Source organism: Electrophorus electricus, chromosome 4 (genome assembly GCF_013358815.1).
Source record: "Electrophorus electricus isolate fEleEle1 chromosome 4, fEleEle1.pri, whole genome shotgun sequence".
NCBI lineage: Eukaryota > Metazoa > Chordata > Actinopteri > Gymnotiformes > Gymnotidae > Electrophorus > Electrophorus electricus.
The window spans coordinates 17,170,748-17,198,242 of record NC_049538.1 but is presented as its reverse complement, the minus strand read 5'-3'; the positions used below and the strand labels follow the sequence as shown (position 1 = coordinate 17,198,242).

Genomic DNA, 27,495 nt, shown 5'->3' with positions numbered 1-27,495 from the left:
TTTCTCTCCAGGGGTTTGGCTGTGATCTGTGGTTGGTGGTTAGCCTGAAACTTGGAAAGCAGGTTTTGTTTTTTATCCTTGCTGCTGCAGAGAGCGTGAGTATGTATGGTCATGGTAAGGGTGGCCTGTGAGAGAGTCCCGGCAACCTGGCATTTTTTATTTGAAGCTGATGAGAAGGGAAAACATGGTCTAGCATGTCCAGAGGAAACCACTCTGCTAATGGAGCAGGTAGCTGTGTCAGTATTTGATGACTGCAAAAATGAGTTTCTGCCATTTGTGTTGCAATAACCATTGCTTAATAGGGGATCACTGATGATGCATAGACGGTTTCATTTGCACTTGGGTTCATCTAGTTATTTTTCCCTTATTTTTTCATCTTTTTACTGTAGGATTATTGAATGTGAAAATCATCCCCCAAATTTGGTGCATGAGTTGTTGGTGGCATGCTGTTGAGTATAACATGGTTAAATTTTTAGATTCTCCTCTCCTCATTTAAGCTCTCTCCCATTTAAACAGCCGTTGACTGTTCTGGTGGTTAGGTGGGTTGGGCTTCTGTGATTACTAAACATTTCTTTATCAGCATTGCTCAATTTAGGAATATGTGGTGTCACTGCTAATCCATACACAGTATTCAAGGCCCACATGGTCTGGACTTAAATAACTCTTTCCTTGGTTGCATCTGTGCACCCAAATAACTTTTTCCTAATGAGCTCTTTCAGTTTTAGTTTGAGGAAATGTGTTCTGATGGCCACAGAAGAAGAGTAATCTTGTTTGGTAGGTCTTCAGGGGAAGATGAGATGAGCCTGAGTGGCGGTTTGGTCACGGTTAACGGTCCGTCGGGTTTTGGAATAACACAAAGACCTCTAATTGGCCTCCTGATTCTCTACTCTCAACTCTTAAGGGTCTTTTTATTGACTCTGTATTACTCTGTGATCTCTGGTGCATGTTAGGAAGTGAACTTGTCTTTTAGTTTGTGCACCTCCGTTACATTAGGATCCCCCTGCTTATTCAGGGTTTTCTTCGGGACTGCTTATTCAGTTTTCTCTGTTTTCTCTTGATATGACTAGCATGATGTGCTCAACTGTTTACCGTCTCAGATAAGTGTAAGCTGTATGAGTTGTAAGCAGAGGAACATGGATTTTTAGAATAACACGGAGAGGAACAGTCTGATTAGTAGTTTATAAGAGGAGTTTGCAGAAGTCCTGAAGTTTTTGGCTCTTGCTTCAGCTGCATCTTTGGTTGGAATTTGCTGGAATTCAGATCCGAGTCTCCTCTGTAATTATGTGTTTTCCCGCCCACTTGCCTCTTGTCACTGGCTACAGAGACATGACTGGCATCAGGCTATGGCAAACTGGAATACAGCATGAGGACATTGAAACTGGTGTGCGCTTTTCTTAGGACTTCTGTAATTTTTCTCGATGTCTCTTCTTTTACTTCCTCTACAGCGAGACTTCAAGGGGAAGCTATTTAAAGTAATGGGATGCAGTGTCAATGGTAGCCAGCAACAACATTTCCTGCAGATATTCATATGGGAATGAACACACTCACACATACACACACACACACACACACTCACACACACACACACACACACACACACACTCAGAGCTTCTCTCATGCATCCTTACATTCTGTATGCTGGGGCTAGTTGCTTGAGTTTTGCCCTGTGTGCTGAAAAATGGCCTGCCTCCATTCACTGGAAGCTATGATGCATTTAATCTGCTGTTCTGCTGCCAAGGAGGTGATGGGAATGACTCGCCTTTTAAGGAGGCGCGCAAGCTTGCAGGATTTTGCTACTTTTGTTTTGTTTGGCTGGTGATTTTAGGTCGGCATGAAAATGTCCACATATCCTATTCCTGTCTTCTCCAGTTTAGGTCAGTAGTATCACCAATAGCTTTATATGGCTTCACAGGAAGATCTATCCTTTTTCTTTACAGTGTTCAACACATTTTAAAACTAAAATAGTATGGCTCTCTGCTGACATGTTGTTGTTGTTGTTGTGTGTGTGTGTGTGTGTGTGTGTGTGTGTGTGTGCGCGCGCCGGTATGCGTGAATGTGTGTGTGCACTCAGGAGTTTGCGGCGCTGACTAAGGAGGTGAATATGTGCAGAGAACAGTTACTGGAGCGGGAGGAGGAGATTGCCGAGCTGAAGGCGGAGCGCAACAACACACGGGTAAGCGCGGTGCAGTTCACTCTCCCCTGCCCCATACCCCTACCCCTCTCATTCCAATCACTTTTCCTCACCTTTGCCTTTGCCACGTCAAAATGTCACAACAATGAGCATCTGTCCATGATCTGGCTCGTTTTGATTGAAAAAGCCTAGGTAGATAAATTAGGGTGAAACCAGGAATTGGGCGTGATAGTCAGATGCAACTTCATGAGGGCTGTCTCCTTACAAAAGTGTCGAGTGCTTTAGGAGAGCACAGGAGACCATGCTGCCACAGATCCGTCTGCCATGGGCTAATCTTCCCATAGTACCTGCTCTTTCACCCCAAAAGGGTTGCTCCGTGCCACTCCAGTGGGGTTTCAGGGAAAGGGAAGGCAGCCGCAGGTGTGGCCTGGGTGTCTCCCTGTGGTCCTGCAGCATGCACTGCAGGGCTGACTTCAGATAAACTGCTGGACACAAGACATCATGACCAAACAATGAATTTGTGACCTTCATAATGGGATTTGTACTTCGGTGATTTTATTCAGTGTTTAATATCTCAGTTTTGGGTCTTTTCAGTTCTGTTAAGTGATCATAGATGTGCTGGTTCATCTTAAATATCTCAAGCTGCTGGGCAGGGTTCTTTCTAGACAGACAACAGCATGGCTGTTGTTTATTCACTATTCCTGATTTTTCCTTTTTGACTCATGTAGATGAGCATTGTTAACATAACATAATTTAATCTACACCCAGTGTAGCTCCCTAGGGCTAGGACTTAAAGTAAATTGTGACCTTATAAGAATATACTTCTCATCTAATCTAAATCTTTATATTCTTTGCCTTGGGGCAGGGGCATTTTATTTCTCTGTCTTGGTTAAATAAATTAAATTCCTATATTGTCCTTGCTTTGCACCCCTCCCAATATTAATCCCTCTTTATAACTACAGTATTGAGATTCTTTTTTGTGCCACGGTTTATTGTGGTATTGACTTCTTCACTTAAATCTGGGGGATGTGAGACACAACATGCTAGTTTCTTTTTCAGTAATTGACTAATACTGGTGCAATAGCAATAAATGCTTATTGCTAATGAAAATGGTGCTGAAGTAATCTGCCTTTTAATTCAGCTTGCTTGCTCCTCAGTCATGCAAATGAATAATGAAGCATAGAAAATCGAACCCTTAACCCCTTTCACATTTGTCCAGGGGCTTTAGATCAAGGTTGGCAACCTCACCTCAGTCCTAGGAAAGTTCCAGAATCACGCACCCTTTGTCGTTGTTCTGAAGCCCCCAGATGGTTGGTAGGAAGAAGGTGGAGGCATCTAATCCGTCTAATTCAGCAGCCGCCTGGCACAGTTGGCACTGCGCCAGAGGCCATGCGGGTGTGTGGGTGTGGGTGGGTAGGTGGTGGGGCTCTGGAGCGAGGGATTAGTGCCAGTCTTGGAGAATGGGTTTCGGCTTTGTTATCCGGATGGCCTTGCTTAGAGTCCCACTGAGCGCTTCAGAATGGTGGGGTTGAACTCCCTGACACCAAGCTGATGCACTCGTGTATGCACACATACCCCAGCTATGCTTGTGCATTCATCACATTTTGTTTGTTTAGGTGATACAAAAATTGCTGTAATGGAGAAATGCAGGTTGACATGGAAAGAATTTGATGGCAGACTTCTCCCTGCTGTTTTCCTGCAGCTGCTGCTGGAGCATTTGGAGTGTCTCGTGTCCCGCCATGAGCGCTCTCTGAGGATGACGGTGGTGAAGAGGCAGGCCCAGTCTCCTGCTGGCGTCTCCAGCGAGGTGGAGGTCCTCAAGGCCCTGAAGTCTCTGTTTGAGCACCACAAAGCCCTTGATGAGAAGGTAGCACAGGAGACCAGCAGCACACACTTGCATTTACAATCTCTTAATGAGCTCATATGGTTCTGATGGAGGGGAAAAATGTTCTTCTTATTCTCTGCCTTTCTGTCTTTTCTATTTGCAGGTGAGGGAGAGATTGCGTGTTGCTCTGGAAAGGTGCAGTGCATTAGAGGAACAGTTAACAGTCTCTCATAAAGAGGTAGGTCACGCGCGCACATGCACACAAACTCAACAATAGCTCTCCTGTCCTCTTGATTTAAAATTGATCCCAGTTAGTGTTATCTGTACTGTTTTTGAAAACAAATAAAACACCAACACACACTCCACCTACCAACCTAAGCTTCAGGACAAACCAGTTCACAGCATGGAGTTTCCTAATACTTTAGCCTGGAGAGTGTCTGCACAACACATGGACTAGTTCTGATTTAGAACAGTTTACTAAAGGTGCAAAAATCTCCCTTCCTCATTCTGCATTTACTGGTTCATAAGCACACCCCCTGCTCTTCCATACACATGCTCAGAGTGATGGGATTACGGTTGACAATAGGCTGGGGGCATGATCAGAGAATGACCTAGATTTCATATGGTGGGTGGGTGTGTACGTGCACATGTGTGTTTTAAATGTAGACTGTAAGCCAGTGAACCGTAGCACACAAAGGCTCTTTTTCCCTTCGTCATGCACACCCTGAGTCCCATAGTGGGCCTTAGGGCTGTCTCCCAGCATATGAAGCTGCTTTTTATGGCCCACAGATCCCTCAGTCTTCTGCCCTCTCACAAACTCGTCAGGATGAGGTTTATTTACAGACGCTGTGGAGTTTCAGGGCGGTTCAGATGTCCGTCTCTCCCCCATGTTCTGTTCACGCACGGTTGTGCGGGTCCGTTACTATTTATGTCAGGTGTGTCAAACTCAGCTCCTGGCCACAGCTCTACAGAGTTCCCCGTTCTCAGCTATTGGAGGTCCTGGCTGGCGAGTCGAATCAGGGAGAACTTGGAACTCTACCGGGTGGCCCCGTTCTGAGCTCTGCTCCCATTTCAGATCGCCCTGCTCCGAGATCAGAACAGCCAGAAGAAGGTGCTGATCGACGGCATGAATGAAATCAACCACAACTCTGAGAACACTCCCAGCACCAATGGCAAGGTACAAACCAGCGAACACACCATTGACCACACGGTGCAGGCCTCAAGTCGTGGCGTCGAACTGCAGTAAGGTTTCTTATTGTGGTCACCGGTGAGGGCACACTGCAATGTGTTTGGTGCCAGTCACACTGTAAGAATCCTTGAGAGACTTTATGTGGAACTGTACTGAATAAACAGTTGAAGTATATGTGACGTGCAGTGCGTTCTCATGATCATGGTTTATCTACATACATCCACTGATCTAAAATAACCAGTGTCTGGGTCAAACCACGCACCCTAAACCAGAGCCTCTTGCCATATTAACTGCATGCTCGTTCATTCTCCCTTTGCAATACTTATTAAAGTGAGTGGGAGATGACTACCCCTGTTTATTTGCACTGCTAATATAAGTCATATGATGGTGAGCTTATTTAGCCTGTGTGTGGGTGGTTGAATGTAGCTGTTCCCTGGCTTCCCACTCTACATAGCGTTCATTAGAGTTTAACCTTTAGGACTTACTGATCTTGGCTTCAGACAGGCAGAACCTCTCCTTGTCCCTGGTGACCAGTGTTGCAAACACAGTCCATACCAAAGATTCTGGTTTAATCACTGAAAACGGCTCTGCAGTGTAACTGAGATTCCAGGGCTGAGGCAGGGCTGCCGTGGGCTGTTAAACGGCTTATTTCATCGTCTTCGTCAGTCCAGAAGTGGGTGGCCCGTCCAGCCTGGTGAGCTCCCCGTTCCCCAGCCGACTCCCGGAATAGCCCCGTGCCGCCCACTTGCCTGTTTGCCTTTCTCCAGCGCTGCTATTTTAAACACCTCCGAGGCCCTCGTTAATGAGTTGATGACCTGCTGGTGGTGGACGAGTGTCACTATGTGCAGAACATGGGAAATGCTGCACTGGGAAACGCTGGTGTAAACATAGAGCTGCGACCTCGAAAGTGGCCTTGCCTCATAAAACCTGTGACAAGTTAATCCAGTTAATCCACAGAGGGCATTTTTTTGATGCGTGGTCGCTTGTGAGGACTGTGATAAAGCTTGGTGCTTAGACAGTTTCCTGGATGCTTCATAAGTGTTCCATTATGCAATTTTGTGGTTTCCCTTCTTGAACACACCTGATGTAGCTCATATAAGGCTTGAGTATCAGCATTTTATTAAGAGGAAAAAAATAACCTAAATACATTACCTATGTGAAACTTAGGATTCAAGCGATCTGTGAGGGCTGTGATTGTGTCATTCCTGAACCTGCGGCATGCTCCCGTCCACTGTAGAGGTCGTCGGACGGCTCACTGGGCCCTGATGACGAGGTGGGCAAAGTGGCCGACCTACAGGAAGTGATGGACAGGCAGAGCAAGGAGCTCGTGCAGCTGAAGGAGCGCGTGGTGTCCCTCAGCAACCGGGTGGCCGAGCTGGAGGAGGACCTGGACACGGCCCGCAAAGACCTCATCAAATCTGAGGACACAAACACCCGCTTGCAGAGGGACATACGGGAGGTAAGCAGCCCATGCACACGCACACTTGAGCATGCTCATGGTAGCTTGCAAAACCTGGCATTCCTGATGCACAGTCCTCTTCTGTCCTCTGGAAATGTTTGAAGTGAAATCTGAATGGTTTTGCGTGGTTCTCAGGCTCTTTAGATTAAAGGCAAAAAAGATGCTGAATGTGCTGGTAAATAAAAAGCAACTTATTTTCAGTGCTTTTGATTTTTGTTAATCTTTTTGTCTCTAATTCAGGAGATGGGATGGGGAACATAGCAAATTTGCATGGAGCTAAGTCTAATCAGCATCTGCTCACTGATGTCCTTATAGGGACATATAAAAAGCATTATTTATTTATTTATTTATTTATTTATTGATTGATTGATTGATTGATTGATTGATTGATTGATTGTGCCATCCTGCTGTTAGATTACTTACACTGATATTCAATAGACAGACATTCATTCACTGCTTGTGGCCCATTCGCTCACTTGGTAGAGTATGGGCAGCAGGATATTAGCACCAAGGTCATGATTTCCTTTCCCAAGGCAGCAGACATACTGTAATCAGATGTACTCTAACCTTACAAATATGTAAGTTGCTCGAGATAAACGGTGAATGTAAATGGTGTCATGACTGCCAGTGGGGTGGCTTTCAAGGTACTCTGTCTTGTAGTCAGTTGCACAGAAGGAGGACATGGAGGAGCGCATTACCACACTGGAGAAGCGCTACCTGGCCGCACAGCGAGAGGCCACCTCCGTTCACGACCTCAACGATAAGCTGGAGAATGAGCTCGCCAACAAGGAGTCCCTCTTCTGCCAGGTGGGGCCCGAACCCTGTTTTATGGCACGCCTCCGCTTGTTTGGAAACTGCCAATGGCAGCATCGAACGCACTCCATCCAATGATGGGCAGCAACCACAAAGCTCATGTTTCACATACAGATATCTTTAACTAAAGTTACTTGTTGTGCTCCTGCATTCATTGTTTCCCTTTTTAACAGGACCCGCCATTAACAGTATGAAGGAAGTGCATTTAATGCCACTGACAACGTGACTCCCTTTAGGTTATTTAGAGATTGTTACTGCGTGGTAGTCTCACTAGACATGGTTCTCACTTTAAGCAGTACCAGTGCTGTTTGGAGTCATGTGTGTAATGGAAGAGATGAGAGACTTTTAGAAACAGAGAGTACTCCCTCCTACATGTAGTTGCATGTGTTCGTGTCCTGTCAGGGCTGGCTCTGTGGCTGCTGTGAACGTCCTGTCACGGCAGGCTCTGGGGCCGCTGTGAGTGTCCTGTCAGGGTGGACTCTGCACTGAACGTCCGGAAGGGTCTGCCGGAGCTTGGCAGCTTTGGCAGCCTCCACAATGTAGTCACCATTCACAGGACACTCAGCACAGTGGGCCCTCCATACAGTGCCACACACCCCTGCTGCTTTATAGAGAAATCCTTTCAAAGAAACACACCCGATTGAAAAAACCTTCTGGTTTCACTCCCTTGCCTTATTCACATACTCTTCCATATTCTCTTGCATGGACCGCATGCAGAACTGTAACCTCCTCCTTGGGGCTGAGGGATGACTGGATGAACTGTCGTTTTTGTGGCAATCCGCTTTAAAAAAGCTGCTCCCTGGAAGCCTACTATAGCTCCACCCTCTTCCCAAACTACCCATCTGATCGACAGGGACAGTCGGAGCACACGAAAGAGTGATGCGATTTTGCGTTTTTATTGATGAGGTGCGTTGACTGACTGGGTAACAGTGGAGTAACAGCTGTAGTGTAAATGAAATGACACATTGGTTGGAGTTATATAGGCTAGTATTGTATAGAGAAGTGAGAACTCTAACCAAGAAACATTTTCTTTCTTTCTGTCTCTCCTTCAAAAACAGCACACGAAACAGATGAGCTGTCGTATTTAAATTGCTGTTGCTATTCTACTGTTGTGTTTTTTGGATAACGCTGACATGCTGTGTGTTTGTATTTGATTGGTTGGCAGACGGAGGAGAAGAACAGGCAGCTGCAGGAGAGGCTTGAGCTGGCCGATCAAAAACTGCAGCAGACCATCCGCAAGGCCGAGACCCTCCCCGAAGTGGAGGCGGAGCTTGCTCAGAGAGTAGCCGCCCTCACTAAGGTTAGTCTGCTTATGATTCTTTGTGTCATTCCCATAGATACCTGGGTGACAGTGTGAACTGTGCTACACCATTCCAAAATAACCTCTCCTTCATTTTTTTGAGGGTGTGAATGAGTGAGCGAGAGGATGAAGTCAGGGGTTGGAGTGAGTGAGTGAGTGAATGAGCAAGCATCTGAGCAAAAAAAGGTCTGATGGGAGGAACTGTTAAAAATGTTGAGACTCATTGACTTTTATATATCAGGTACATACTGGTTTGTAGTAGCTGGTAATTACCTCACTCAGCTTTGACTTGCATTATATAATGAGTCATTCACTCTGCACATGCCACTCATCAAACCAGAATTTCTCGGACAGTTAGAAATAACTCTGCTATATAAGCTGTCTCATACACACAGCAATGAACTGAAAAGGCAGTGTGACCTGCGCCAGTATAAAAGACTATGGTGGGTAAAGTCACTGCAAGACAGAAAATGCCAGACCTGGCTTGAGTGTGGGCCCAGTCCTGGTGTTTACTGGTTTGGCCTGCCCTACCCTACACAGGCCTAGCCTGAGTTTGTCCAGTACAGCTAGTCCAGCCTTTGCCATATACAGCTCCACTCTAGTTACAGTCACTGTGTCAGACAGACCCCTTGCACTTCCAGTCTGGCTAGTTTGTCAAGCCTATCTCTGCTTCTGATTCCATGATCAGCATTTTCCCATGAACTCTGACAAATTTTTAATAATTTGTTATCATAATCATAACAAAGGTTACAGTTAATGCTGCTTTTAATATCCTTTAATAACATGCAAGTTCCTCACTGTTGCTGTTATTGCAAAAGCCAAGGTTGCTCAGATGTGCAGTGAGAAATGCCTGCACAGCCCATGGTCAGTACCTCTGTGCAGTAAAGACTGAGCAACAGGCCTCTTCCAGAAATGGGGATTTTGTCCAGCACTCGCCAAATGAAATACAAAACGTTTCTCTGCTGTTCCTTAAATTCATTCATATAGTTTAGAGACCATCTCATACAAACCCCACCAGATCCCACCAGCAAACCCAAACTCTTGAGTTGGGAACTTTTCAAGAATGTTCTTCCCAGTTCACTGCTCTGTTCAGTTTGCTTATTTATTCTTTTTTTGCAACATTCATAAAGTGACTGAACCTTTTACGTTGCTTGGCTAACCAGAGTTGGTGTTTGGCTGTCAAGTGGTGTGTGTGTGTATGTGTGTGTGTATGTGTGTGTGTGTGTGTGTGTATGTGTGTGTGTATGTGTGTGTGTGTGTGTGTGTGTGTGTGTATGTGTGTGTGTGTGTATGTGTGTGTGTGTGTGTATGTGTGTGTGTGTGTGTATGTGTGTGTGTGTGTGTATGTGTGTGTGTGTGTATGTGTGTGTGTGTGTATGTGTGTGTGTGTGTGTATGTGTGTGTGTGTGTATGTGTGTGTGTGTGTGTGTATGTGTATGTGTGTGTGTGTATGTGTATGTGTGTGTGTGTGTATGTGTATGTGTGTGTGTGTATGTGTGTGTGTGTGTGTGTGTGTGTGTGTGTGTGTGTGGACAGTTGTTGTAATGGTGTGTGATGGGCTTCAGGGTCTGGATCTCTTTCTGCTGGTTGTGGTCTAGTGAACGTTCCTGTCCTGTGGTAACCCTTACATCTTAGTCCCTGCTTCATGAGCACTTCTTCTCCAGTGTGCTGGGGGACTTTCTGCTGTTCCAGTCTGCAGTTCTGCTTTTTAAGCTCTTTTGCCCTATGCACAACCCCTCTCCTGCCCCCGCAGTGTACTGCAGTGTCTCTGTTTTTAACTGTAAACAACCGTGTCCTCCCCTCTGTGCCTTAATTTAGACAGACCAGCAAATCAGTTTTTCCCCCCCTCAAACAAGTCTGATTCTAAACAAAGCTTATCTAAAGCTTGTTCCACTCTGCTGCGTCAGCGTAGCCTTCACAGTGACCTGTACTGTGCTGTGTTCTCTCTTTCTTCCTATTGCCCTCTTTCACTTGTTTGTCCCTTTCAATCCCTAGACTATATGTAGCACTAATGCTTCTGACCTCAGTCGTGTACTACTACTTCTGCACTAAGGTCTCTTTCGTGCCATCTCTACCTGCTTCTCTCTCTCTCTCTCTCTCTCCTTGTCTGTGTATGATCTCGTCTGTCCCATCTTGCTGTCCTGCCCCTGCTGGCCTGGTTGTTCTGTAGCCTGACCATTCGGTGGGCAGTGGTTCTAAGGAGACTAAAGCCCAGAGGAAGGTACACTGTGTCCCTCCCCCCCAAAGAGGGGAAAAAAAGAAACAAACCATAATGCCATACTTGTCATCTGCCTGCTTCTCTCACCTCCCCCCACCTTGGCTGTTTCACTCATCTCTCACTCGTATGCATCCTGAGCAGAACAGGAAGCATGCCAGACCACTGGCACTGAAGAAAAGGAAAGGCGTGCCTTCTGTAGGCAGCCTTGTCATATGAAGTTGGCATCTCACCGTAGCTCTTGGTCCACTCTCAGTCAGCACTGAGAGGCTTCAGAGTGCTTGAGGTGTACTTTTCTTCTGGAGATCAGGCAGTTCTAATTTGGACCGTGTCTTCACAACAATAAGTAGGTTTCCTATAGGCCTCCATGAGCACTCTGAAGCCTAGAAGAGCAATGAAAAACCAAAGTAGTAAGGCCCCTCTCCCTGCTCAGCTGCCGTACTGCACGGGTTTGCGCGTGAGCAGGACATGGGGGCCTCGCTCAGACCACAGTCCCCCCCCCCCGGGCCGCGTTCTCTGCATGTGCCAAGCTGGCATGCTGGCTGGGCTGCTGCCTGCACTCTGCTTCTTGTTGCATGTTTTTTTTTTTTCTTCTCTCTCTGGCAAGACTGCTTGTCACAGCGACTGTCCTTTTCTGTTAAGAGTTCTGGATGACGAGAATGTTGGCTTGTTTGTCTGTGTTGGATATGTTTGCCGTCCCTCCCCTCCGGTGTGCGGCGGTTTCGTTTGCTTGTTCCTGTGTTGCTGTTGCATGGTTTGAGTCGAGGGGAGGTTTCTGAAAAGCTCACGGCACCGTTTCCCACCTGCAGGCTGAGGAGCGGCATGGGAATGTGGAGGAGCGTCTGCGGCAAATGGAAGCTCAGCTGGAGGAGAAGAACCAGGAACTGCTCAGGGTGAGAGGGCAAAGTTAAGCCCACCCATCAGTCACCTCTTTGGAAAGTTCTCCTGGTTATGAGGCTGAAGCTTGGAATCTGCTCCACATGTGGACAGTATTTTTCTTTCCCTCTCAGATGGCCTGTGCTAAAGGCTGCATGCTTCTTCACTTTTTTGTGTGTCTGTGATCTGAAGGCCCGTCAGCGGGAGAAAATGAACGAGGAGCACAACAAACGTCTGTCTGAGACAGTGGACAGGCTTCTCTCGGAGTCCAATGAGAGACTACAACTCCATCTAAAGGAGAGGATGGCTGCCCTGGAGGATAAGGTAATGCTGGGGCCCAAACCCACTCATATGCGCCTTTGGTTAAAAGAACAAGCTGCCACTCAGGCTGTGTGACTGAGTGGCAGCTTGAGCCACAGATCTTGGTTTAGCTACATGTAAAAAAATAAATAAATAAAAATTAGGGCTTCTCTAGTCTTTTTCAACAGTCAGTTAAAGTGGTTAATAATATAAGATGAAACAATTGAAAACCTCAGCATTTTTAGTCTGTCCCATTTGGTCTGTGGTCTTGCAGCATTTGTAATAAAACATAGCACTGCATTCATTGCCTTTTAGCAAGAGAAACACAATGCTAAATACTGTGGGAAACATATTTAGAAACAGACTGTTAATTATCTTTTTTTAATATAACTTCTTTGATTGTTATAATAAAGATAATTAAAAAAAAGATAGCTGATATAAAATGTAACCTCCTGAAGACTGAATGGATTTAACTTCTGTTTGACCCACCTTTCAACAAGGCTTCTCTTCTCTTATTGTTATTCATATTGTTATTTTGTTTCTTGTTTAGAATGCCCTGATCAGGGAGCTGGATCACACAAAGAAATTAATTGAGGAAGCTCACCATGACAAAGTGAGTGCATTCATGTATGTTGTCAGTTTTACAGAACATTGTGTGGTCTTGCTGTCCAGGGCTGTTTGCTGTTAGAATCACATGCTGTCCAAGTCTTTAGTTTGTGCTTTACATGTTGCGTCTAGGAGCAGCTGCTGATCCAGATCGAGACGATGCGCTCAGAGGGCGAGCAGGACCGGAGCCGGAACAACTCTGTGCTGCAGCAGGGGTGAGCTGCTCTGTGATGCACTGACAGAACTCCACCCCATAGCCCAGCAGAGAAAAGGAAAAAACAAACAAACAAGCAAAAAAGTGTCTTGACTCTGGCAAGGTCTAATTCTGTTTTGCTCCACTGCTGCTTCGTTAGCCACACCAGTCTTAGGCAGGCCACATTTGGTGGCCATATTTTAAAAATAGGGTGCTCTTAAAGAAATTAACCATAGTTTTATCTATATTGGTGCAACCATGGCTGAAGCTCTTGAGTCTGACAATCATGCTATTGTATCAGCAAAAAAAAAAAAAAAAAGTAGATCTGGTAGATGAAAGTGAATTAAAAAACAACAGGAAGATGCAGCTTTGAAGACTTCTCTCAGGATGATTTCTGTTTAACCCAAAATGGCTTCATTAAAACCTACCATTTGGTGGACTATTTGCTTGCCCATCTGAAAAGACTCTTGCTAGTACTGTTATGCTGTCATCACTTTCAACTAGTCTGTTTGCCATACTGTTTGCTGGTAGGCGGCCTCACATGGACAGTACCCCAGACTTCAGGTACCCAGTGTCTGCGTCCTCTATGATGGACAGCCATTCAGACCACTATGGCGGTGCCCTGGTGCTCAGGCGGCCCCAGAAGGGGCGGGCTGCTGCTCTGCGTGACGAACCCTGCAAGGTAAGCACACCTGACCCACTTAATTACCCACATCTGGTTTTTGCTAGCATCAGACATGCGTTTGGTTTACTGCTCTCAGGTTAAAATTAGTCAGCCTAAATTGCGCACTCGGTATCCCTTACAGGTTGCAGTCATTGCAAGTGGGGACTAAAGATGCTCTTTAGTCTCAGCACAGGTTAAGTTAGCACTTGCCCTGAACACTTGCTAATCAAGAACATGTGTCTCATTTAAGACTTTTTTCCAAACTCTTCTTTAATCCTACTATTGTGGAAACAATGTGTAAAAACAAGTATGACCCAAAAATATTTGAAAAATTGACTGATCATTTGATGCTTGAATTCATTTTCATAGAAAGTGAACAGTTGTACTTTTTCCCCTCTCAATTGAATTATTTAATGCTGCTGCCTGGATTAATTCAAAGCACTGTCAGATTTCACAGATGTTCTCTCTCTTTCCATTCGCTCTCTCTCTCTGCGCCCTCTGTGGACTTCAGAGGCATGTAAGTGGTGTGGCAGTGGTATGGTTGGCTGCATGTAACCTTGCTACGGACTGTAGTTGTTTCCCTCATAGCTTCTGGCTAGTGAAGCCCGGCCTCGTTTATCACTCTGCACACATCGAGCTTAATGTATACGCTATACCAGAACAGATGTGAAAACCTACTGTACTTTGTAGCAAAGATGAGACAGCACAATGTCTAACATTGGGGGAAAATAAAATATAGCTAGCATGCATATTTGTTACAAGCAAAGAAATAAGATTATCATCAGGTAGAATGATAATTCTAGCGCCGCCTCTTTGTAGGTACAGACTCTGAATGAGCAGGAGTGGGAACGGGTGCAGCAGGCCAACGTTCTGGCCAAAGTTGCCTATGCCTTTGAAAGCGACGTGGATGTCTCAGACGTGGAGGATGACCGAGAGACCATCTTCAGCTCGGTGGACCTGCTGTCCCCTGCTGGACAGGCTGACGCACAAACCCTCGCCCTTATGCTCCAGGAACAGCTGGATGCCATCAACAACGAGATCAGGTGGCGTCTGAATGCCGTGGGCTCGGAGGGAGTGCTCTGTGAGCTTTAGACATAGGCTGCAGAGCCGGCTGGTACAGCCTCAGCAATGTGTTACAGCCACCTCAAGAGAACTTGCATTCTGTTTAATAAAATAGAAAAAGGCAATTATTTGATACATGGGATGTCAGCACCACATGAAAATGTCACTCCTCCACAACATCATAAACATTATGTTTGAGGAGGTGGGTGTGGGTGTGGGTGTAGGTGTGGGTGTGTAAGTACAAACGTGATCATCCTCTCTGCTCAGAATGATCCAGGAGGAGAAGGAGAGCACGGCTCTCCGTGCCGAGGAGATTGAGTCGCGGGTGGGCAGCGGTGACAGCCTCACCACTCGCTTCCGCTCCATGGGCTCCATCCCACCTTCCTTCCCAGGCTCCTCCCACTCTGGCTCCTCCCCCCCAGGCTCGGGGCACTCCACCCCTCGCCGGGCTCCACGCAGTCCCAGCAGGGAGGTTGACCGCATGGGGGTCATGACCCTGGTAAGTGCCCCCCAACCTTCCCGTTGCATGCACTATGTTTGTACTTTTCATCTATATGAAGACCATCGACATAGTTTAATTTGTCATGTCTGGGTGTGTCTGTGAGTGTTACTAACTCAAGCTCAGTAAGCATTGTGTGTGTGTGATTTGTTGTAGTTGCTGCAGGCTTCATGTAGTAACCAACTCTTGTTGTCTGTGTGTCCCAGCAATACTGCTATGACCCGTACATGATCCAGAGCTCGCTCTCCCATCAGACCGTAGCTTACCAGCTGTACCCTGCCGCTAACCCTGCCCCCCTGTTTAATTGTGCTCCACTCACGGTGCAGGTGACCACGCTTGCCTCCCACTTTGGCCCTCCCACTCCTGAGGTTGTGCTCACGCAGGCTGCTTCCCTGAGGGAGCCACTCCTGCCTGCTTCGCCATGCTCTGCTTTTTTTGGGGGGGGTTAAAGAGGAAATGAGCAATTAGGCCTTCTGAAAAATTGTGCCACTCTTAATGACTGTTTACTCTGGAAATAGCAGCCCAGAGATGTATTCGAAGAGGAATAGAAAGTAAACAGCTGCACTTGGCTGCTTTGAGCATATTCAAACCTTATTTCATGTTCATTTATAAAATGTTATTGCATTTAGAGCTTGTCATTCAGACTGGTATTCTATGTGGTTGAGTGTATAGCCTCAGAGTGAGAGGGGACCTTCTCCAGGGAGATGTCCTTCACTTCCTGTCCTGCCTGTTTGTTGTGTTGTGTTGTGTGTGGTTTTTTTTTGGTTTTTTTTGGGGTTTTTTTTACTGCTTTCATCTCACCCTTCTTCCTTCAACGTTTGCTGACCTCACATCACTCTTCCTCTTTGGGGCGGCGGGTGGGTGGGGTGGGCGATGTGTTTTTCCTTCTCAGTGTGAGTCTACAGCCAGAGTTCTCTGCTTTCTGATTTTGTGTGTTTGCTGTGCCACTAACTCTTGCTCTGTTTCTTTCCCTTCGCTTGTGCCGCACGCTTCCCCACAGCCTAGCGACTTGCGGAAGCATCGTAGGAAGGTAATGTGGAGGGACTGGTGTGGTTTCGGGCCCATGTGTGCCCCCCATGCTCCTTCCTCCTCACAGCTTCTCAGCATATTTTTAGCATTGCGTTTTTGGCAGAAACGACTGATGTTGGTTCATTACACATACAAGTCATTTCTTATAATTTAATAGGAAAGAAATTCTTATATTTTAGACCTTTATCTGCCTATATGTGTTAGCTCAGAGTTTGTGTATTTTAAATGTGAAGTGTGTTCTTTCCAGTCAGCTGTGCCATGTCTAAACGTATAAATTTCAAAGAGTGCAATTTTGGTTTTTCCACCACATTCATCAATTTCTCTTGACGTTTTGCAAGTCTGATGTAATTGTCTGCTGAGCGGTGTTTGGAAACTGATCGCTCGTTTCTTATACCACGCATCCTCAAACGCACAGCTACCCATTACTGAACTTGGTGCTGTAATTAAAACAAACAGGCTAGTTTTGTTTCTCCAGCTGTGAGCATGGCTCTGTAGAGAGGCCTGGGGCCTGGGGCCATTTAGCTTTCACTTTGCTAATGCGTCTCGTTTACACACAGCCTGTGCAAGATGACAAAGCGACCATCAGGTGCGAGACGTCTCCGCCATCCACCCCTCGCTCCGTGAGGCTCAGCCGAGGAGGACATGCTGCCAGCCACGAAGACATCCGGAGGCAAGTTCTTAGCCTGATGCAGTTCAAGGCTTCCTGGAAGACAAAGGCCCAAACAGCATTTTAAAATCACGTGTTATAAATATCTAATGTGCTTAAGATGTTAACTGCCAACAATGCCAAGCCACCAACATTTCAGTTGTGAAAATTAAGCTTCTAAATGACGCATAAATAAAACCATTTAAAAAAATGTACTAATAAAACCATGTTTTTGACATTTGCACATAATTACAGTGTTAATTTACCAAATGATGGTCATTCTTGTGATATATCCTTGTGTACGTCTTTGTACTGTTTTAATATCTGATGGCATTTCTAGATTTCATTGTCCCTGATGGTAGCTCAGCATGGTTGTTTGTTCCACAGCCCTGCAGCCCTGCAAGACGGTCAAGGCAGCAACCCCAGTAGCAGCAACAGCAGTCAGGACTCGCTCAACAAAGCCGCCAAGAAAAAGAGCATCAAGTCATCCATTGGGCGCTTGTTCGGCAAGAAAGACAAGGGCCGACCGGGGCCCCCGGTCAAAGAGTCCTTCAGTCAAGGTTCCTGTTTCCCCCTTCTCCATCTTTAATCCTCAGCCTTTGATCAAGTAGATGTAGGATTTGCTAAAGCCAGTGCAGTCTTGATTTGTCACTCTTCTGGTCCGACATAACCATTCATGTTCTCAACTCGTTAAAGTCACGCTTAATTAATTTTCCGAGTATTAACGGTCCCGATGATCCTCGCTTTTGAAACAATTCTAATCGTTTTTGATGTCCTTGCAGCAGGCACGCCGGAGGCAGAGGGCTCCCAGGATCCCATGGTGCTCAGCAAGCTCGGCGGCCCTGGCGAGAAGAACAGGAAGCTGCAGAAGAAGTAGGTTAATGCCCTCTGTCCGGCCCCTCCACAAGGATTACACCACCCGTGATTGGCAAAGCGCAGGCCGTTGGTGCCCTTAGGCCTTCGTACAGAGGAACCCATCACTCTGCATGTCAACTGGGCAGTGTGCTGCACTCTGCAGGGTTGTGGATGTTTGAGACATGCCTAGCTCAAAGCCTCACTGTTTGTGCCCCCTAGAGACACATGTTGGCTGTGTTTACAAGCCTCCCTGACACCCAGTGGCACTCAGTACCAATGACTCGCTCAGTCTGCATTGGCATCACAGGCATGTTGAGTCTCCCGACCCCGCCCCTTTCAGCACGCCCTGCACCAGGCTTTAGCCCGCTACACAGTCTTGCTCTCAGGCCTTTTGTCTTCCCATTGGCTTTTAAAACATAAACATCTGTAGTATGAGGGCAGCTGGCGTGAGTATGAGCAAGCAAACAGAAAATGGTAATCATGGCTGCTCATCAGGGACAGTGTTTGCATGCATTCACTGCTCAAATGCATTCATATGCATTCACCATTCATTTGTTACTTTAAAAAAAAAAAAAAATCCATGGTTCATTTAATTTTAGATTAATCCATTTTTATTTCTGGGGTCCCACTTCATATCATTTTTTAAAATGTTATTTCAAGCATATATTTCACGTAGCAGCAGGTGCAGTAATTGTGTTCAGTGGATGGAAGTTGCGGCACTTCCCACCTGTATAGAGCTGACTGTACGCAGAGCGTAACACCTTTTTTTCCCCCTCCACATCACTCTTTAGTTGGCTGATTTTTGTTTTTGTTTGTTTGTTTTTTCCTCTTATTCCATTCCTTTCTTCATGTCATTTGTAGTCCAAAAACAGGGTAAGTGGCTTCATTTTGCTTTCGCTTCACCTTAGTTCAGACTGAGTAGAGCATGGTTGGCATGAAACACCTCCCGCACACCACCCACGGCCGCTCCCGAGTGCCTGCTCTGCCCATACTAACCCACGCTACACTGCACTACACCTTTATATGCAGCTATTACTCACACAGGGAGCCCTGCATTCACCTGACGTTAAAGCGCTAGAACTCAGCAGGTTAGATAGTAGCGGCAAGATCTCAAAAGGAAGAATGAGACCATCTAGTGGCTACAGCTGGTACTGCTGTCACCTGTTACTCACTAATCATTTGTAAACATTATTGAAATTGTTTGTGTGTGTGTAGAGCTCAAAGGAAAATATATATCAAATAATATCATTTTCCATTATCAAATATTCATTTATTAAGGTCATGTGTGTGAGTTCGGTCAGTATGAGCCTATATTCCACATCATAATGTCTGCCAATGGTTACTCTGTGCATTCACATCAAGCAGTTTCCTTGGGAAAATGACAACATCTTGGAGCAAACTGATCTTGTCTATTTATTACTCAATGAAAGCCTAAATTTAAAAAAAAAATCTGAAATGTTATGATTTGGTATATTAGAGATAGAGGTTAGGATTTAGTTAGGATACTGCAGACATTGATTTTACAATGACACTGAATTGATCATTGTCAGGTGGTTTTCAGTTTCACTTCAGCTGGATGTTATGACTCTACTGATCTGAGTTATGGAATGACTCTTTCTGATGATCTGAACTGTCCAAATTCTCTCTCTCTCTCTCTCTCTCTCTCTCTCTCTCTCTCTCTCTCCTTTTTTCATGTGTGAGGGCTTCTAGTGTGGGGATGCTTGTGATGCATGTTTCTACCTGGAAGATGTGTTTTCAGTGCCTGTAAAACCATCAAACTTCTGCATCAGCATGTGTGAAAATGTCTTTTGGTGTATTGTGTTCTGCAGGAGGGCTTTAATCTGTGTGGTGTGATTGTGCACTGGGTCTGATGCTCTGGTTTTGGGGGTGTGTGTGTGTGCAAGCGCGTATATATGTGCGTGTGTGTTTCTGCCTGTGTACGGGGTAAGAGATGTGTGTCTTTCTGACCCTCTTCCCTGCATTTGCAGGCATGAGCTGCTGGAGGAGGCCCGAAGACAGGGCCTGCCCTTCGCCCAGTGGGATGGTCCTACTGTAGTTGTCTGGCTGGAGGTATGACCCACAAATGCACTCTACTCCTCCTGCTGTCTGCTTTGGATGAGGCACACTATTCTTATGGGCTGCTTTTGTGGGGACCAATCTAAGAATCAGTGGGTATCAGTAGTAAAAGGTCAGTGCTTTTACTGTGGGATGTTCCCCAGATGACCTGCTCTCCCTGTCGATACAGAACACTGTGCACCTGTTTATTGGGTCTGCTCATGAAATTTGAGCAGCTACAGCGATTGAAGTTTAATGACAGCGATGAAGTTTAATGACCCACATGATAGCAGTGATTAGTAAGAGTGATTTGTGCAAGCCCCTGACCCTTGTGTGGCTGCGCAGCTGTGGGTGGGCATGCCGGCCTGGTACGTGGCAGCCTGCCGTGCCAATGTGAAGAGTGGTGCCATCATGTCTGCCCTGTCTGACACGGAGATCCAGCGGGAGATCGGCATCAGCAACCCCTTGCACCGGCTCAAGCTGCGCCTCGCAATCCAAGAGATCATGTCCCTGACCAGCCCTTCAGCACCTGCTACTTCCAGAACGGTAGGTGGTGCCTGTGTGGCCGCACGCACGCGCGCATGCACGAACAAATGCGCACCTATATTTTATTGACTTATATTTGCTGTATTATTACGTCACTTTAGAATGGATGCACTTTTGTTTTCAGTTATGTACCACTACACCCTGACATGACAGGATAAGACAGTCTATTTCTAGATCAGCCTGTCATATTTCTTTATTCATATACATTCTAGTACTGACAGATATGAAAAGATAATTTACTTTAGTGCTGATGCTTATTTGTTATTTGATTTAACTACTATTGCCAGATCAGGCTCAGTAGCATGATTTTGTTAAAGGATTGTCGTAGTGTCCAGTCTTGCACACTCCCTCACTCCCTCTGATTGGAGCATGCCCCTTACCTTCCTCACTCGCACTAACAAATCCACCAGCAGGACTGAACACCGGTGACCCCCCCCCCCCCTTTTTTTTTTTTGCTGGTCATTACGTGGATTTACTATTGATCTGAATGCCTGGTGCTTAACAGCTGTTTCCGCCCTGCAAAACTGATCTCTTCTTTTACTCATCCTTCTCTCCTCTGTCCTCATCCTTCTCTCCAATCATTTTCACTTGTCACTCACGGAATTGTGCTTCACCACGGGCCACGTGATTGTGGCTGGCTGCGCGCCGGTGGGTCATGTGATCGGGCGGGATTAGTCCACGGGCAATGTTTGGGTTACACATGAGGAGATGGAGAATCTTGCAGCCACGCCCCCCACGGTTAGTCACCTGATCTACCCGCCATGCGGCTGGGTTCACTGGTAGCCACTCCCATTACACGTTTCCGTTTGCCTCTCTCTGTTTGTGGTGTGTGTGTTTTTTTTATTTTTTAAATTTTTTTATTATTTTTTTTTAATTGTTTTGGTTTTTGTTCATTGAATATTGAGTCCTTTTGTAGTGTACAGTATTGTTCTTCTATGTCTACATTGTGTGTGTGTGTGTGTATGTGTGTATTTTTGAACATGTACAACTAGAACTATAGTTAAAGTAAATACTTTTGTTACTGTTCTAAGTCCATACTTGACTGCTGCAGGTATTGAGTGTTGTGGTATTTTTTTGTATAGCACTGTCTGTACTTTTCCACTGCCTCACAAAGTTATGTTAACCACTGCTAATGCTTCACTAACGACCCTCTCTGGATCTCCCTCATGCTAACGCTAACATTGCTAACTCCAGGAGGATGACGAGGGTAGCTGGGCCCAGGTTTGCATCTCTGTCTCTCCATCTTTTGCTGTTTCAATCTGTTTAAAAATCAGAACACAATCAGAAAATGTTTCTTTTTGCTACAATGAACTAATTGTTTTTCGGTATTAGTATTACTTCTCCTGCCTTATTATTCTTTATTTAATCTACAACTGCTGCAATAATTGTTTTAATTTAATTATGGATATAATTTATAATCATGTATATTAAAATATATTGAGGACCTAGGTTGGGATGTAGGTTTAAAAGTGGTTGTGATCTGTCCTGGCATATTGTAAACTACCTTTTTAATAATTTTTTTTCTTCAAATTATGTAGGTATATAACTAATGCAAATCTGTTGGCACGGTCAGTCAGATTGCTATGATGGCGTTAATTGTCTGCCTTGATAAAAAAACAGACTAAAAGGCTGCTTTGCAAAAAAAATTAAAAAATTTAATCAATCCACACATTTGCTTTGATAAAAGAATTTCCTCAAAACTTTTTTTACCAGAAACAACAAAAAGCATGATTTATGTGTTGTGTGTAGACCCTGGCCTATGGCGACATGAACCATGAGTGGATTGGAAACGAGTGGCTTCCCAGTCTGGGCCTGCCCCAGTACCGCAGTTACTTCATGGAGTCTCTGGTGGATGCCAGAATGCTTGACCACCTCACCAAGAAGGACCTCCGTGGACAGCTCAAAATGGTGGACAGCTTCCACAGGTAGAATACTCTAATGGTGCCATGTCCTGTGCTAGGATGCTAAAGCTTCCCTCAGCACGTTGAATTTGGGATATTTGTTCTTTCCTTTGGTAATAGAATTCCAGTTTGCTTCTTGCAAAAGTACTCCAGGCTACAGTATATTCAGTAGGCGCGGTCCCTTTATAGCTGATGTTAACGCTGCAAATGGTATGATTAAGAGCGTGAACTTGGATTTAAAATGAATACTGCCCCACTTCCAAAGCCCCACCCTACATAGGAGACTGCTGTGCACATTGTGAAATTGCTGGCCAATTAACAAGCAGAAATAAATCTTGTAGGCATGAGACCTAATCTGCAGTAATATCTATTTGGTAAAAGAATTACAATCCCTTATTTTCAGTACTTGGGATATATGATAACAGAAGCTGTTAGTAGTGCTAAATAAGCTATAAATCACTTATGACAAAACTGTAAGAGCACAGACAGACACCAAGCTTGTATGACTGAGCAATTCAAGATATTTTCTGCAACTTTTACATAAACAGCGCTAACCAGTAGTCTTAGCAAGCTAATGTTAACCTGACTGCAACATCACAGTAAAATGAGAAATGCGCTATGGAATGTTACTTTAAGTGTTATCATCTTGGCTTTGTATTTTTTTTTTTCCTTAAAAATCAAAGTGCAAATAAATCAAGCAGGTGTAATTAGCTAGGTATGTCAAATATGCAGCTAACTGCATCCATTTTGAATCCTTTCAGGTCCCGTAGCTCTTTCCACTTCTGACAAGCCGCTCCCATGTTTATACATGTTTTGTCCCAAGTTTGGTCTGATTCTTTTCGGTTTGCTTTACTTCATTTAGCGTCATCTGTGTACTTATCTTTGGAGTGTAAGCTTTTATTGCCAAAGGAGAGATGGATAGTTTTTTTTTTTGTTTTGTTTTTTTTTGTTTGTTTTTTTGTTTTTTTTTTACACTGATGGTGGTTGTTTATCCACCATTGCTTTTGCAAAGTTCCTGAAGCCCCTCACTGACTGCTCTTGACTGAGTGAGAGCATGCAGTGATTCACAAGCCTCCAGACACTCCTCATGGCTCTGATTTGGTTGTTTTGATTCGGGCATGGTGGATTGTTGTATATGGAATCAGGAGGACTAGGAGGAGCCAGAAGAGCCTGATTTTCCGCACATATCTCTCTCATGTATTACTGTAGTCTCATACACTACTGTCAGCATATAGTGACAGTTTCAGCAATTATGACAGGTTATTTTTATATGGATTACCTACTGCTGCTTTAATTCATGTAAGAGTGAAACATGGAATTTAAATCAAGTACTGCTGGGTTAGGTTAATACATCAATTTATGCTGACAATATATGTTGCTGCAATTTGGCAGTGTGGTAACATTTTAAGTTATTAGTAAATTTACAAAGTATTTGTCAGGACATGGATCTACCATTTGTTATTTCTCAGAAAATGGATCTACCATTATTAATACGAACATGAGGCTTTTATATATATTTTAAACTACAATAGTGAATTTATTTATGCTAACTGTATGAGTAATTTTTAAACTAATGTTTTTAATGGTTTTAATGGTGTTTGAGAGAGAATACTTGGAAACTTGTTGGATACAGGCATGTGTGTGGTTAATTGAACAAAAACACCTTTTCTGCAAATTATATAGATGTTTCATAGACAATATTCATAGTTCTTAGGGCCCCATTACCTACACCTTTTGTGATCTCCAATTCTAGGACCATAAAAGGGTGCAAAATTAAAAAAACAACAACTCAGAGATGCACTCTATAAGGGCTTTTCTTTTATAACAGGAGTGTTTCTTCAGGGTGGCCTTTACACCAACACAGCAAACAAAAAAAATGTACTAAAGCCAACTCAACCACTAACTTTAATTCCCTAAAAAAAAAAAAAAAAGAAATTCACAATTCTCCATGTTTCTGACTGCTTCTCCTAATGGATAAGCATTACATCTAACCACTCAAGGCCCTGCACATAAAACCTCTAAAGCTCAAATACACTCATAAGGCTCTAAGAACCTAATTAGACAGCGAAGTACTAACTCCTAAGGCTCTAATGAAAGAACCTGGGACAGAAAAAGGGTACATTCAAATTCAACACCCCAATCTCAAGGAGAGCGTACAACAGACAGTGATTGTACAAACTCTGAGCCCTACAGAACTGTGTCTACTGTGGTGCGCATAGCGACTACTGACCAAGAAACCATGGGCACCAACACATAAGCGACACCGGCATTTAAAGAGAGGTTGATTTGTCCCATTGGCCAATCGGGTCGTCTGTGTTGATTAACGATGAGTTATCTCTGCAGCTCACAGGTTTTCTTATAGTCTGCCCTCGTGTGGGTAACTTGTAAAACAACTGTGGCATTTCCAAATTCACACTTGGCTAAATTTAAGTGTAAGAGAAGTGGTCTGCAAGCAATTAAAAACAGTTTCAAGAGTTACTAAGTGTTCAAACCAGGTTGCCGAATGTACATCATCCAAATAAGCCTCATCCTTGGATATCCCACTCAGTATGTTATTCATTAATTGCTGGAACATAGTAGGTGCATTTTTCATGCCGAAAGCCATGACAGTGTATTGGAGACAATACAGTCCAAAGTTTGCATCACATAATCCATCTCACTGAGCTTATTCATAATGATATATGTTTCTGAAAATCTCATTTGCAATGAAGACCTTACATGAGGCAAGAAAACCAACACCTCATCAGCTGTCTGAAATAAAACTGCTACAGTCCGTTCATCATATCTTTTCATTTTCGATTGTGTTGTGGCTAACTCCTTTTTAGCTGTGCACATTGTGAAATGTCAACATTGCTGGCCAATAAACAAGCAGAATTAAATCTTGTAGGCATGAGAAGTAATCTGCAGTAATGTCCATTTGGTAAAAGAGCTACAGACTGTTAGTAGCACTAAATAAGCTATAAATCACTTATGACAAAATTTAACTGTAAGAGCACAGACAGACACCAAGCTTGTATGACTGAGCAATTCAAGATATTTTCTGCAACTTTTACATAAACAGCACTAACCAGTAGTCTTAGCAAGCTAATGTTAACCTGACTGCAACATCACAGTAAAATGAGAAATACGCTATGGAATGTTACTGTAAGCGTTATCATCTTGGCTTTGTAGTTTTTTTGTTTTGTTTTTTTTTTTTCCCTTAAAAATCAAAGTGCAAATAAATCAAGCAGGTGTAATTAGCTAGGTATGTCAAATATGCAGCTAACTGCATCCATTTTGAATCCTTTCAGGTCCCGTAGCTCTTTACACTTCTGACAAGCCGCTCCAATGTTTATACATGTTCTGTCCCAAGTTTGGTCTGATTCTTTTAAGTTTGCTTTGAATCTGAAATAAAACTGCTACAGTTCGTTCATCATATATTTTCATTTTTGATTGTGCTGTGGCTAACACCTTTTTAGTTAGTTCACAAGCAGACTCTAACCATTCTTTAAAAGGACTCTCATAATCATTGCTTTGTAGCCATCTGTCTTTCAAAAGTTTGAGGTCCTCTAACCATATGTCCAAACACTAATTGAGCAGGACTAAAACCAAGAGACTGCTGAACAGTCTCTAGAACCAGAGAGGAACCAAGACACAAACCATCCCTGTCTGGCCAACAGCAATCACCACAATAGTAACAATTTTAAGGAATAAAGAAAGAAATAACAATAAAATTAAGAGAAGCAATTAATGTCTAGTCTGGTTTTCTAGTCCTAGTCTTGACCCGATGGTGTGCACATGTCCAAGGATAGAGCCAGAAGGAAACACAGGCATGAGTGCACCCTGGAACATCAGCACATTGCCGCTCTCAGTCAGCAAACTTGAATGATAAAAGAGAGGTGAAGTGACAGCATCATAACATCCCAGTTTACCATAACTCTCAATGCCCATGAACCCCTAGATCTACACCTTTACCTCAGATGGGAAGTAGTTCATAAAATGCCTAACTGTACAGATAAGTTTTCAGCTTAGCCTTAAGTATTGGGACTGTGTCTGAGTCTCAAACATTTACAGGAAGGTTATTCCATAGTGTGGGAGCTTTACAGGAAAAGGCTCTGCCCCTTGCGGCAGATTTTCTTATTCTTGATACTAGTAAAGAGCCTACACCTTTTGCTCTAAGCAGACATGGTGGATTTTAATATACTAAGAGTTTTCTAAGGTACTGTGGGGCAAGACCATTTAGTGCTTTGTTGGTCATTAGAAGTATTTTATAATCGATGTGGAATTTTACTGGGAGCCAATGTAAACTAGCTAAGATGGCAGTGATGTGATCAAATTTTCTCGTTCTAGTAAGAACAGTGGCTGTTGCATTTTGAACTAGCTGGAGCTTGTTTAGGCACTTAATGGTACAGCCAGGTAGTAATGCATTACAGTAGTCCAATCTGGAAGTGATAAATGCATGGACTATCTTTTTTGCATCATGTGAGGAGAGCATGTTCCTAATCTCTGCAATGTTCCTGAGTTGGAGAAAGGCGGTCCTAGAAATATTATTTAAATGAGCTTTGAATGAGAGATCCATAATAACTCCAAGATCTGTTAAAGGAAGATGTGATTGGGAGATCATTGAGATTCATTGAGTAAATAGACAGTGAGGACCTAGCTGTCTCTGGGCCTAATGGAAGCACCACTGATTTGTCAGGATTAAGTGAGAGAGAGTTCAACATCCAGTGTCTTACGTCCTTTATGCATTTGTCAATAATACCAAGATGATATATGTCTCCTGGTTTGGCTGAGACATATAGCTGAGTATCATCAGTGTAGCAGTGGAAACTAGCACAGTGTTTATGTATAATGTCACCTAGAGGTAGCATAAATAACGAAAAAAGCAAAGGCCCTAGTGCAGATTCTTGTGGGACACCATAGCTAACCTTGTAGTCTGCTGAGAAGTCTCCATTTATGTTAATAAACTGGTAGTGTCCGGCTAGGTAAGATTTAAACCAGGAAAGGACTATTCCCCTAATTCCAACAACATTTTTTGAGTCTGTCTAGTAAAATGTGATCTATAGTGTCAAATGCTGCACTAAGATCTAGCAATATAAGCAAAGAGACATAACCCTGGTCAAAAGCCGACAACAGGTCATTAACCACATTAATTAGTGTTGTCTCCATGCTATAACTAGGCCTAAAATCTGACTGAAAAACTTCATGTATCTGATTCAAATATGAGCTTAGCTGCTGAGCTACAGCTAGGATCTTGGAAATAAATAGAAGGTTTGAGTTCGGACTGTAATTTGACAGCTGACATGGGCCAAGTTTAGATTTTTTGATAAGTGGTCTGATAAACCTGCTAAT

The 27,495-nt window shown here is 44.2% G+C and overlaps 1 protein-coding gene across 16 annotated transcripts in view; it reads left to right on the top strand.

Annotated features, from left to right (window-relative positions):
• Window positions 1-27,495, top strand: part of ppfia1 (PTPRF interacting protein alpha 1) — a 61,219-nt gene that overhangs the window by 16,321 nt on the left and 17,403 nt on the right. For 3 of the 16 annotated variants that reach the window (XM_035525760.1, XM_035525757.1, XM_027011924.2), the window contains exons 3-28: window positions 2,072-2,173; window positions 3,834-3,998; window positions 4,120-4,194; window positions 5,032-5,133; window positions 6,383-6,604; window positions 7,265-7,411; window positions 8,583-8,717; window positions 10,888-10,938; window positions 11,742-11,825; window positions 12,001-12,132; window positions 12,659-12,721; window positions 12,847-12,929; window positions 13,439-13,589; window positions 14,083-14,088; window positions 14,391-14,614; window positions 14,901-15,132; window positions 16,133-16,162; window positions 16,719-16,831; window positions 17,195-17,367; window positions 17,590-17,680; window positions 18,524-18,535; window positions 19,651-19,732; window positions 20,063-20,263; window positions 20,939-21,001; window positions 21,458-21,484; window positions 22,013-22,188. In XM_035525760.1, the coding sequence (XP_035381653.1) occupies window positions 2,072-2,173; window positions 3,834-3,998; window positions 4,120-4,194; window positions 5,032-5,133; window positions 6,383-6,604; window positions 7,265-7,411; window positions 8,583-8,717; window positions 10,888-10,938; window positions 11,742-11,825; window positions 12,001-12,132; window positions 12,659-12,721; window positions 12,847-12,929; window positions 13,439-13,589; window positions 14,083-14,088; window positions 14,391-14,614; window positions 14,901-15,132; window positions 16,133-16,162; window positions 16,719-16,831; window positions 17,195-17,367; window positions 17,590-17,680; window positions 18,524-18,535; window positions 19,651-19,732; window positions 20,063-20,263; window positions 20,939-21,001; window positions 21,458-21,484; window positions 22,013-22,188 (2,942 nt within the window). The remainder of the gene's footprint in view (window positions 1-2,071; window positions 2,174-3,833; window positions 3,999-4,119; window positions 4,195-5,031; window positions 5,134-6,382; window positions 6,605-7,264; window positions 7,412-8,582; window positions 8,718-10,887; window positions 10,939-11,741; window positions 11,826-12,000; window positions 12,133-12,658; window positions 12,722-12,846; window positions 12,930-13,438; window positions 13,590-14,082; window positions 14,089-14,390; window positions 14,615-14,900; window positions 15,133-16,132; window positions 16,163-16,718; window positions 16,832-17,194; window positions 17,368-17,589; window positions 17,681-18,523; window positions 18,536-19,650; window positions 19,733-20,062; window positions 20,264-20,938; window positions 21,002-21,457; window positions 21,485-22,012; window positions 22,189-27,495) is intronic. The other 13 variants (XM_035525764.1, XM_035525758.1, XM_035525762.1 and 10 more) reach the window with 13 other exon arrangements.